At 48.4% G+C, this 12,811-nt stretch overlaps 1 protein-coding gene across 1 annotated transcript in view; it reads left to right on the top strand.

Moving 5' to 3' along the window:
- Window positions 1-877: 877 nt before the first annotated feature.
- Window positions 878-12,811, top strand: part of DCAF15 (DDB1 and CUL4 associated factor 15) — a 62,300-nt gene continuing 50,366 nt past the window's right edge. The window contains exons 1-3 of the mRNA XM_060252809.1: window positions 878-1,036; window positions 7,267-7,364; window positions 10,270-10,405. Coding sequence (XP_060108792.1) covers window positions 908-1,036; window positions 7,267-7,364; window positions 10,270-10,405 — 363 coding nt within the window. The 5' untranslated portion in view covers window positions 878-907. The remainder of the gene's footprint in view (window positions 1,037-7,266; window positions 7,365-10,269; window positions 10,406-12,811) is intronic.

The raw sequence follows: 12,811 nt of genomic DNA, 5'->3' as shown, positions 1-12,811 counted from the left end.
GTGGGTATCTGGGGCTCTGGAGGGGCTGTTTTGTGAGGTATAGGCACCAAATTTTCAGCATGGCATCCAATACCTTTCCTCAAAACACCCTCCAAGTTTCAAAAGGATTGGACCAGGGGGTCCAATTCTATGAGCCCCCCAAGAAGGTGCCCCTGTCCTTCATTATTTCCAAAAGAGGGAAGGGATTTAAAAGGTGTGCGGTTCCCTTTCAATGTGATGGCCAGAAGAACAATGATGCTTGTCACAACCTTGCTCCTGGCTCCACCCCCAAAGCCTCCTGGCTCCACCTCCAAAAGTCCCCAGATATTTCTTGAATTGGAATTGGCAACCCTAGAATTAACACTTTTTGAATTTTCCCTGCAAGCAGAAAATTAGTACAACAGGAAGCAAGCTATGATCCGCTTACTTGAGCTGGCTTGTTACTTGCAGGGACTCGTCCTACAAGGTGACCCCCCCCAACTGTCCTCTCCCGCCCATCCTCCCGCCCGGGAGAAACCACGCCCATCTTCCCTGCAGGCCCAAGCTCCGTTGCCCTAGCAACCGCCATGCCAACGCGCTGGAAAGGGCCCGGTACCCGGGAAGGCAGAGCCAAACGCCCTCCTCCCGCCCCCCTCGACTTCAAAGCCGTTCCTAAATTGAAAACCGATTTGACCAATCACAAGTCGTCGGGAGTCTGTCACACCCAAGAGGGGTGGGAACGACGCGTCGGGATGCCTGATGGACGGCCCGCTCCAACCAATGACGGCCGAGTCGAGCGTCGCCGCGACAGGCGAGAGCGAATGGGCGCCGTCTCACGTGGGAGGAGCGCCCAATGAGCAGGGAGCGGCGGGGCGGGGCCTGGCGGGACGGCTCGCGGGGTTGAAAGAAGGAGGGAAGAGGCTGCTGCCGCCGCCGGCGGGGAAAGAAAATGGCGCCCAGCTCGAAAGCCGAGCGGGGCGGCAGCGGCGGCGCCTCCTCTGGAGGGAAGCGGGGCGCGGCAGAGGCCGGGCGCGGCGGGAGGCGGGAGCATGTGGTGAGGCAGCTGGAGCGCGTCAAGGTGAGCCCGGGAGGGCGGGAGCTGAGCGGGGGGAGGGAGGGAGAGGTGGAAAGGAAGCCACTTCAAGAGCCCCGCTCGGAGCCCGCCTGGGGAAAAGGGGCTTACAGCAGGGGAGGCGAATCGGGTAACAGCCACATAGAGTGAATGTCGGTTGTTTGAGAGCTGCAAGACAGGGAGGGAGGGAGAGGTGGAAAGAAAGCAACTTTAAGTGCATTCTCCAAGCTCAGGGGGTGGCCAGACTTGCTTAATGTAGCAACCACATAGAGTAAATGGTAGATGTTTGAGAGCTGCAAGACAGGGAGGGAGGGAGAGGTGGAAAGAAAGCAACTATAATTTTAAGTGCATTCTCTCAAGCTCAGACTTGCTTAATGTAGGAGCCACATAGAATAAATGGTAGATGTTTGAGAGCTGCAAGACAGGGAGAGATGGAGAGGTGGAAAGAAAGCAACTATAATTTTAAATGCGTTCTGCAAGCTCAGGGGGTGGCCAAACTTGCTTAATGTAAGAGCCACATAGAGTAAATGTTTGAGAGCTGCAAGACAGGGAGAGAGGGAGATGTGGAAAGAAAGCTACTTTTAAATGTATTCTCCAAGCTCAGGGGTGGGTAAATTTGCTTCATGTAATAGCCTCATGGAATAAATGTTTGTGAAATGCAAGACAGGGAGGGATATGTGGAAAGAAAGCAACTTTAATTTTAAATGCATTCCCCAAGCTCGAGGGGTGGCCAAACTTGCTTAACGTAAGAGCCACATAGAATAAACATCAGATGTTTGAGAGCCACGAGACATGAATGTCAGATGTTTGAGGTAATGAAGGAAGATTGGTCAGGAGGGAGGGTGAGGTGGAAAGAAAGCAACTAACGTCAAATGCAGTCTCTAAGCCACCACCTGGCTTGGCTTGAGAAGCAATTTAAAGAGAGAAATGCCTTCTCGAAGCTCACTGATGGGGGGGTGGCCTTCTAGAGCCACACAATATGTGCGGAAGAGCCTTGTGTGGCTCCTGAGCTGCCGTTTGGCCACCCCTGATCCTGTCTCACACAGTGGCCAGCCAGTTCCTCTGGAGGTGCAGCAACAGGACACAGAGACCGAGACCTTCATAAGAACATCAGAAGAGCCCTGCTGGATCAGGCCAGGGAGGGTCCACCTAGTCCAGCCTCCTGTCTCACACAGTGGCCAGCCAGTTCCTCTGGAGGGCCAGCAACAGGGCAGAGAGGCTGAGGCCTTCCCCTGAGAAGAACCTCAGAAGAGCCCTGCTGGGTCAGACCAGGGAGGGTCCATCTAGTGCAGCCTCCTGTCTCACACAGTGGCCAGCCAGTTCCTCTGCAGGGCCAACAACAGGGCAGAGAGGCTGAGGCCTTCCCCTGAGAAGAATGTCAGAAGGGCCCTGCTGGATCAGGCCAGTGAGGATCCTTCTCGTCCAACATCGTGACTCCCACAGTGGCCAGTCAATTCCTCTGGAGGGCCAGAACAGGGCACAGAGGCTGAGTCCTTCCCCTGATGTTGCCTCCTGACTCTAGGATTCAGAGGTTTAGTGCCTTTGAATGTGGAGCTTCCCCTCATTCACCTTGGCTAGTAGCCATTGATAGACTTGGTCCTCCATGAATCTATCAAATCCCCTTTTACGGCTGTATATTTCTGTGGCCATCACTCCATCCTCTGGCAGCAGATTCCACATTTTAATCGCTCTTTGTGTAAAGGAGTCTTTCCTTCTGTCTGTCCTGAACCTACGGCCCATCAGCTTCCTTGGATGCCCTCGAGTTCTAGTATTTCTGGGGAGAGAGTAAAAGTTCTCTTTGTCAGTTCTCTCTACCCCTTGCGTATTTATGTGTATTAATAACTAGGGTTTTATCTGTTTTATCTGTTTTAAATATGGATCCCTTTATATGTGTAATTTTGATGGATCTACTATTGGAAGCCGCCCTGAGCCACTTGTGGGAAGGGCGGGATATAAATCTTAAATAAATAAATAAATAAATAAATAAATAAATAAAAGTTTATAAATCTCCGTCATATTCTTCCTCAGTTATCTGTTTTGTCAACGGAGAAGTCCCAGGGGTGTCAGACTTGGTTGTTAGGAGGGCCGGATCTGACATAAATGAGACCTTGTCGGGCCGGGCCATGTGTGTACCTATTTAAGATTAAGTAGCAGAGATATAAACTTTGTAAAGGACTCAGACAAACACAATTAAAGATTTTTAAAAAAACCTTAAAACATTAGCACTAGTTGGTCTTAAAGGTGCTTTCTTCATATCTCTCCTGTGTGATCGAGGGAACTGGGCAAAGGAAGCTCTGGCTCTTTCCCTCCTTCCCCAGGGGACCAGGAGGGGGAGGAGCTTCAACCAGTGGAGAAAATAAAAAAAGTTTTGCTCTGTAGCTCCAGTGCGCTTGAGCAAGCATTGCAAAGCAAGTAGAGATGCAGAAGAAAGCAAGAAAGAGGGAAAAGGAACCAGGCAAGAGCCAGTTGCTTGGCGGGGGGGGGGGGCTGATAGGAACCCTCCAGGGGCCTGATTTTGCCCCCGGGCCGCATGTTTGACATGCCTGTCCTAGACTTCAGCCTTTCCTCCTAGGGAAGGGGCTCCAACCCCTGAATCATCTCGGTTGCACTGCTCTGTACTTTTTTCAGCTCTGCAGCGTCTTTTTGGAGGTGCGGAGATCAGAACTGTACACGGTGTTACCCAGTTTCCAAAGTCTGTCATGCTGACTGAGGATGCCTCTTCCTTCACACCTTCTGTCTTGACAGCTGGCATAAAACCAGGCACCAATTCTATGCCAACTTCAAGACTTCGGAACTGATTGAAAAAAAAGAAAGAGGAACGTGGACTCTGGGGACAGCAGCGGTTTTTATTTTAAAATTGCATAAGAACAGTGGCCCATCCAGTCCAACACTCTGTGTCACACAGTGGCCAAAAACCCCCACGTGCTATCAGGAGGCCCACCAGTGGGGCCAGGACACTAGAAGACCTCCCACTGTTGCCCCTCCCAAGCACCCAGAATACAGAGCATCACTTGCCCCAAACAGAGAGTTCCAAAGATAAGCTGTGGCTAAGAGCCCCTGATGGACCTCTGCTCCAGATGCTTATCCCTCTTGAAGCTGGCTATGCTTGCGTACGCCACTTGTTGTTGAATTGCAGCCTCTCTGCCCTGTTGCTGGCCCTCCAGAGGAACTGGGTGGCCACTGTGTGAGACAGGAGGCTGGATTAGATGGACCCTCCCTGGTCTGATCCAGCAGGGCTCTTCTGAGGTTGTTCTCAGGGGAAGGCCTCAGCCTCTCTGCCCTGTTGTTGGCCCTCCAGAGGAACTGGTTGGCCACTGTGTGAGACGGGAGGCTGGACCAGATGGACCCTCACTGGTCTGATCCAGCAGAGCTCTTCTGATGTTCTTATCAAGGAAAGGCCTCAGCCTCTGTGCCCTTTTATTGGCCCTCCAGAGGAAGTGGTTGGATGCTGGATTAGATGGACCACGGTCTGATCCAGCAGGCTCTTCTGACGTTCTTACTAAATAGCTTATTGGATGCCAGTCCTACTGGTTGTATCAGCTTACACCGTGTAGTTCACCTTGAGTGTCAGTAAGAAAAATGGTTGATAAAATAAGCTAAAAAAAATAAATATTGTAACACTTATGTACAAATCTGTGGCATGGTCTCATTTGGAATACTGTGTAATCTTCAATTTGCTGCAATTGAAAAAGGATATTGAGGGAGCTGGAGGCGGGGAATAGTACAGGAAAGAGCAACCAGAATGATCTGAGAGTTGGGGGGACTGAAAGCTGATGGAGAGGGGCTTTTCTTCCATACCTGTAAAACCTGACCTCAGCAATGATTGGTAGTGGATTCAAGATGTTACACACCTGGCAGTCACTTGTGGTACTCTCTGCCACAAGATGTGGTAGAGGTAGAAGGTGCAAGCGCTGACTCGTGAAGTGATGTTACATCACAGCATTTTCATGGTAGTCTTTTTACGGGGTGCTTTACTCTTGCCTTCTCCTGTCATCTACGCTTCCTCCCCCCCCCCAGCAAGCTGGGGACTCATTTGACCGACCTTGGAAGGATGGAAGACTGAGTTAGCCTTGAGCCAGCTACCTGAACGCAGCTTCCACCGGGATCGAACTCAGGTCGTGAGCAGAGCTTGGACTGCATTACTGCAGTTTACGCTGCACCGTGGGGCTCCTACCTTGCCTGAAATTTTGTTAGTCTTTAAGGTGCTCCTGGGCTCTTGTCCCTTGGTATCTGTCGAAGACTCACGAAAGATCCTACCTTGCTCATTTTTACTTCTGCAGACAGACTAATATCTAGATCGCTCAGACTACAGTTTACATATTACATCTAGCCTGCAATAGAAGGAGGCGACAGTGTCTGTGGCTGCGTTGTGAGACCTTTTGAGAATCTTTGAGCCAAAAGTTGAGAAAATGCATTTATGGTTGATGTTAAATACGGGAACATTAAAACGCTGCCTGCATTGTTCTCCTATTCTGTAACTCTAGTCCTATTCCATTGTTACTGGGTTTCACGTGCTGTCTAGTTTAATGTTTGTTCTGTATTTTGTAATCAATCTCGAGTCCCAGCGAACGTTTTAAACGTATGAACAATGGCATTTGGACCAGGTTTCCCCCTTGGCCTACTTTTTTCTAAACTAAACCAAGAAGTTTCAGTTTATTTCAATTTATATCCCGCCCTTCCCACCGAAGTGGCTCAGTGCGGCTTACAACACATAAGAACTAACATAGGTTTTGAATTTAAAATACAACAAATTACACCGTTAAACAGTAAAATGATAAAACATAAAAACAAGCGATCTATCAGAATACTACACTGCAATCTTCTATAGAGTTTCCAATGCCAGTTAGTTATAGGACAGCCGGAAAAGGGCTGTCTTACAGGCCCTGTGGAACTGGCCAAGGTCCCACAGGGCCTTCACCTCCTTCGGCAGCTGGTTCCACCAGCAAGGGGCCATTACCGAGAAGGCCCTGTCCCTGGTGGATTTCAGACAGGCCTCTTTTGGCCCAGGGATATCAAGCAGATTTTGAGAGCCCACTCTCTGGGGAACAAGAAGACGACGACCACCAAGGAAATCTAGAGTTGCTATGCAGAGGTAGTTGAACAAAGCAGGAGTCAAGTATGACCTTTAAGACCAACCCATTTTTATTTAGAACGTAAGCTTTCGTGTGCTCTTAAGCACACTTCCTCAGACGAGGAATCCAGCACAGGGAGCAAAGCCATACAGAGCTGAGCAGAGCCATACATGGCTGGTAGGCAGTGGCCCAGAATGCAACACGGTACAGATTTAAGAACCAATGACAGTGAAGTGAAATTATCTGGTAGGCAGTGGTTTAGAATGCAAAATGGTACAATGACAGAATAGTAAAATTAACAAACTGAGCAAACCTTTGCTGATGCTACTCAGATCAAAGGTTTTGCTCCATGTGGTGGATTCCTCGTCTGATGAAGCGTGCTTAAGAGCACAGAAAAGCTGACGTTTTCAATAAAAATGGGCTGGTCTTAAAGGTGTCACTTGACTCCTGCTTTGTTCAACTGCTTCAGACCAACACGGCTGCCCATTGGCTTGGATCTATGCAGAGGTAGGCAATGGCAAATCCACCTCTGAACAAACCCTGCCCTGAAAACCCTAAAGGGCATAAGTCAGCTACAACCTGATGGGCACTCCTTCCCCCCTTGAACACTATATATTGTGTAGAGTTTGCTGTAAGTTGGATCTTACTGTGGATTTTGCATCATTTAATGTGTCGTATTAACACATGCGTTGCTTCCGTTCTGGGGAGGTTTTTTTAGATTTCTGGTTGGTTCTGCAGCCTAAATCCTATTTCTTCGTTTATTGAACGCCCCATCCCATCGATGACTCACGCTGTGTAATCCATCTTGAGTCCCCGTAAGAAAGGTGGACTATAAATGTAGCTAAATAAAATAAGAGAGGTCCACAATCCCTTGATTTAGCTCGGTTGCCTCCTTCTGTACTTTTCCCAGCAGCCTTTTTGAGACACAGCTATGTGCAATATTCCAAATGAGGCAGCCCTATGGCTGTATACAAGGACGCTACAATACTTGCTGTTTTATTTTCAGTCGCAAAGACCGTGCTGCTCATTATTGCCGTTAATTTCCCTGTGTTCCTGAGGTGATTCATTCCTCTTCGTTCCCTCCACTTTGTAGCCCACTTGGTTTCAAATACCTTGAGTTCTTTAAGAGGACCTCATTTTACTGTCTTTGATATCCCTGCGTAGATCAGCGGACAGCTCTCGCCTCGTCTTTTCCGGAAGCTTCCACCCAGGGTTTGCGTTTCCCTGAAAAGCATTGTGGATGAACAGTTCCTGTGTGCGGGGTAAGATTATGGTGTGCAGTCCATTTCTCTGTTGTGCTAGCTGGAGAAGGCTGGGCGGTAGTGGTGGCAGCATTTATGAAGAAAGGTTGAAGGAGCTGGGCATATTTAACCTGGAGAGGAGGCGGCTGAGAGGTGATAGGATCTCCATCTTCAAGTACTTGAAGGGCTGTCATATAGAGGATGGTGTGGAATTGTTTTCTGTGGCCCCAGAAGGTAGGACCAGAACCAGCGGGTTGAAATTAAATCAAAATAGTTTCCGGCTCAACATTAGGAAGAACTTCCTGCCAGTTAGAACTGTTCCTCGGTGGAACAGGCTTCCTCGGGAGGTGGTGGGCTCTCCTTTTTTGGAGGTTTTTAAACAGAGGCTAGATAGCCATCTGACAGCAGTGAAGATCCCGTGAATTTAGGGGGAAGTATTTGTGAGTTTCCTGCATTGTGCAGGGGTTGGACTAGATGACCCTGGAGGTCCCTTCCAACTCTAGGATTCTATTAGGAAGAACTTCCTTCCAGTTAGAACTGTTCCTCAGTGGAACAGGTTTCCTCCTCAGGAGGTGGTGGGCTCTCCTTCCTTGGAGGTTTTTCAACAGAGGCTAGATGGCCATCTGACAGCAGTGAAGATCCTGTGAATTTAGGGAGAGGTGTTTGTGAGTTTCCTGCATTGTGCAGGGGTTGATGACCCTGGAGATCCCTTCCAACTCTATGATTCTGTGATCTTAGATAATTTATATTCTGCCCTTTCCCACCCGGGCTCAGGGTGGATAACAACATTTTAGAAACAGTATAAAACAGCAGAAAACTAATAAAAGTGAACGGAACAGTTTGGCGGCTCAGTTGGGCACATCATAATATACTGAGAGTCTCCAACAGCATTTCAGCAGAGGTGGTGTCGCAGCATAGGGCCAGCTGCCTCAACCAAAAGCCTACCGGAATAGCTCCTTCTTACAGGCCCTACGAAAGATTAACGGTTCAAGTAAGGCCCCGGATCTCTAAAGGGAGCTGATTCCACCAGGCTGGGGCCAAGGCCGAAAAGGCCCTGGCCAAGGCTAGTTGGACATCCTTCGGGCAGGGACAGTCAGCAGAAGTTGTGTGCCGGATCGTAGCGTTCTCTGGGACATATATTTAGGTACGATAGGAAAATAAGGGTGCGTTCTCACCAGTACTCCCTCTAAACTGTGGAGTCTTGTGAGCACAAAATTCTACTTGTGCTACTGGCGTTAAAGCTGTGAGCTGCTGCATCAATTAGTTTGCTGTGGGGCCATTTTTCCTGAGCTAAGGCAAAAATGTGTGAGCCGGAGGCGAAAAAACTGTGAGCTAGCTCACACTCGCTCAGCTTAGTGGGAACGCTGGTTCACACTACACTAAATGATACGTTTTGCAACTGGATTTTTACTGTGCAAAAATAGCAAAACTCCAGTTGTGAAACGCAGTATGTAGTGTAGTGTGAATACACCCAATGTATTGCATATATTGAAAGAGAACCCCCCTGCCCCCCTCCTCCCGGCTTCAACATTTCCGGGAATTTTACATCTCTAGTTCAGTAGCGCTTTCAAGACCAACGTTCTGGGTGTAAGCTTTTGCGAGTCAGATATGGAGCTTTGACTCTCAAAGGCTTATACCAGGGGTGTCAAACATGTGGCCCAGGGGCTAAATCAGGCTCCCGGAGGGCTCCTATCAGGCCCCTGAGCAACTGGCTGTCTTCTGCTTCCTTCTCCCTCTCTCTTGCTTCCTTCTGCATCACAGCTTGCTTTGCCAGGCTTGCTCAGTCACTCAGGAGCTACAGAGCAAAACCTTGATTTTCTCCATTGGTTGAGGCTCCCCCTCCCTCCTGGTCCCCTGGGGAGGTAGGGAAAAAACCAGAGCTTCGTTTGCCCAGTTCCCCAGATTCCATGGGAGAAATACAAAGAAAGCATCTTTATGACCAACAAGTGCTAAAGTTTTCAGCATGTTTTAGGGTGGTTTAAAAAAAACCCCTTTAGTCATGTTTGTCTGTGTCCTTTAAAAAGTTTATATATCTGCTACCTAATCTTAAATAGGTGCACATATGCCTGACAAGGTCTCTGTAGAGAGCCAGTTTGGTGTAGTGGTGAAGTGTGCGGACTCTTATCTGGGAGAACCGGGTTTGATTCCCCACTCCTCCACTTGCACCTGCTGGCATGGCCTTGGGTCAGCCATAACTCTGGCAGAGGTTGTCCTTGAAAGGGCAGCTGCTGTGAGAGTCCTCTCAGCCCCACCCACCTCACAGGGTGTCTGTTGTGGGGAAGGAAGGTAAAGGAGATTGTGAGCTGCTCTGAGACTCTTTGGAGTGGAGGGTGGGATATAAATCCAATATCTTCATCTACCTCACAGGGTGTCTTGTTGTGGGGGAGGAAGGGAAAGGAGATTGTGAGCTGCTCTGAGACTCTGTCCTTGAAAGGGCAGCTTCTGGGAGAGCTCTCTCAGCCCCACCCACCTCACAGGGTGTCTGTTGTGGGGGAGGAAGCGAAAGGAGATTGTGAGCCGCTCTGAGACTCTTCGGAGTGGAGGGCGGGATATAAATACAATATCTTCATCTTCCTCACAGGGTGTCTGTTGTTGGGGGGAGGAAGGTAAAGGAGATTGTGAGCCGCTCTGAGACTCTTCGGAGTGGAGGGCGGGATATAAATCCAATTTCTTCTTCTTCTCCTCATTTATGTCAGTTCTGGCCTTCATAACAAATGAGTTTGACACCCCTGGCTTATACCATCAAAACCATGCTAGATCCTAAGGTGCTACCAGATTCAAATCTCGCTGTTCTGGAAACCGAGGTGGCTGCCCTCTGAAAGGCTCTCTAGGGCCGCTTGGTTTGGAGGGAAGAGGGGATCCTTTGCCCTTGTGGACTGCATCCACGGGATTCTCAAGACCGTCTCCTTTTTATCCTACCCTGTAGGCACATTTTCCTTGGCTTCTCTAAGTGCGGGCGGTACGTCTTGTCCTACACCAGCAGCAGCGGCGACGACGACTTCTCCTTCTACATCTACCATCTCTATTGGTGGGAATTCAATGTCCACAGCAAGCTAAAAATGGTACGAACAGCGTGGCGTGAGACGGCGGGGGAACTGTGGGAGATTTGTCTGGGGTTCTGGAAGCGGGTTTTTAAAGGGGGCAGCACCCCGAGAGATGTTTAGTGGGAAAGGGGACTTGTGCAGGTAGTGCTCCTTCTTGGCAGGAAGTGTTGTGTGATCTTTTGTGTGCCATCATTAACGGCGTTGCAACAAGTAGAAGAAAATGTTCCATGTTTCTAATGCTAATTAATATTGTGAACGCCAGTCACTCATGTAGTTGTACCCCAGGCAATAATTAAATGAAATTGCTGAGCAGTCAGGTTAAAACGGATAAAAGCAAGTACTTCTTCACCCAAAGGGTGATTAGCTTGTGGAATTCACTGCTGCAGGAGATGGTGGTGGCTACAAGCATAGCCACCTTCAAGAGGGATTTAGATAAAAATATGGAGCAGAGGTCCATCAGTGGCTATTAGCCACAGTGTGTGTGTGTGTGTACACACACACATATATTGGCCACTGTGTGACACAGAGTGTTGGACTGGATGGGCCATTGGCCTGATCCATCATGGCTTTTTTTTTGTTCTTATGTGACACAGAGTGTTGGACTGGAGGGGCCACTGGCCTGATCCAACATGGCTTCTCTTATGTTCTTCTGTGACACAGAGTGTTGGACTAGAGGGGCCACTGGCCTGATCCAACAGGGCTTATCTTATGTTCTTCTGTGACACAGAGTGTTGGACTGGAGGGGCCATTGGCCTGATCCAACAGGGCTTCTTATGTGACACAGGGTGTTGGGCTGGAGGGGCCATTGGCCTGATCCAACAGGGCTTCTCTTATGTTCTTATGTGACACAGAGTGTTGGACTGGAAGGGCCACTGGCCTGATCCGACATGGCTTCTCTTATGTTCTTATGTGACACAGAGTGTTGGACTGGAGCGGCCATTGGCCTAATCCAACAGGGCTTCTCTTATGTTCTTATGTGACACAGAGTGTTGGACTGGAGGGGCCATTGGCCTGATCCAACAGGGCTTCTCTTATGTTCTTATGTGACACAGAGCGTTGGACTGGAGGGGCCACTGGCCTGATCCAACAGGGCTTCTCTTATGTTCTTATGTGACACAGAGTGATGGACTGGAGGGGCCACTGGCCTGATCCAACAGGGCTTCTTTTATGTTAAGAACATAAGAGAAGCCATGTTGGATCAGGCCAACGGCCCATCAAGTCCAACACTCTGTGTCACACAGTGGCAAAAAATTTTATATACACACATACACTGTGGCTAATAGCCACTGATGGACCTGTGCTCCATATTTTTATCTAAACCCTTCTTGAAGGTGGCTATACTTGTGGCCGCCACCACCTCCTGTGGCAGTGAATTCCACATGTTAATCACATGTTAATGTTCTTATAGCTGTAGTAATCGTGAATAGAAACTTGGCAGAACTCTTAAGCCTTGTCCTGATTTATATTTTACTACAATTTGCTGGTCTCTGACAGCTCCACTTTATTAATTTATTAATGCAGAGAAGGGCAACTAGAATGATTAAAGGGCTGGAGCACTTTCCCTATGAAGAAAGGTTGAAACGCTTGGGACTCTTTAGCTTGGAGAAACGTCGACTGCGGGGTGACATGATAGAGGTTTACAAGATAATGCATGGAATGGAGAAAGTAGAGAAAGAAGTACTTTTCTCCCTTTCTCACAATACAAGAACTCGTGGGCATTCGATGAAATTGCTGAGCAGACAGGTTAAGACGGATAAAAGGAAGTACTTCTTCACCCAAAGGGTGATTAACATGTGGAATTCACTGCCACAGGAGGTGGTGGCGGCCACAAGTATAGCCACCTTCAAGAGGGGTTTAGATAAAAATATGGAGCACAGGTCCATCAGTGGCTATTAGCCACAGTGTATGGAGCACAGGTCCATCAGTGGCTATTAGCCACAGTGTATGGAGCACAGGTCCATCAGTGGCTATTAGCCACAGTGTATGTGTGTATATAACATTTTTTGCCACTGTGTGACACAGAGTGTTGGACTTGATGGGCCGTTGGCCTGATCCAACATGGCTTCTCTTATGTTTCTTATGTTTCTTAATTTGTGGCTAATAAAGGAACTTTGAAGAGCAAACAATTGATAAGACTTGGTATCTAAATGAATGGAATGCAATATGCTGTGACGCTGATTAGGTGGTGTCACAAAGTTTTTATGCAGTGCTGAGGTGCTTTTGGATGTTAAGTCACAGCTGTAATTATTATTTCTTTTATTCTTTTATTTATTGTATCAAATTTATATCCCGCCCTCCCCTAACTGGCTCAGGGCGGCTAACAGCAGTTAAAAACCACATAGAATATTAAAAAAAAAAGCAATACACAGTAAAATTCACGATTCCATACATTTTCCAGCCACAAAAACCCAAGACGCACGTCTG

Source organism: Heteronotia binoei, chromosome 13 (assembly GCF_032191835.1).
Source record: "Heteronotia binoei isolate CCM8104 ecotype False Entrance Well chromosome 13, APGP_CSIRO_Hbin_v1, whole genome shotgun sequence".
NCBI lineage: Eukaryota > Metazoa > Chordata > Lepidosauria > Squamata > Gekkonidae > Heteronotia > Heteronotia binoei.
This window is presented reverse-complemented; position numbering and strand designations above follow the sequence as displayed.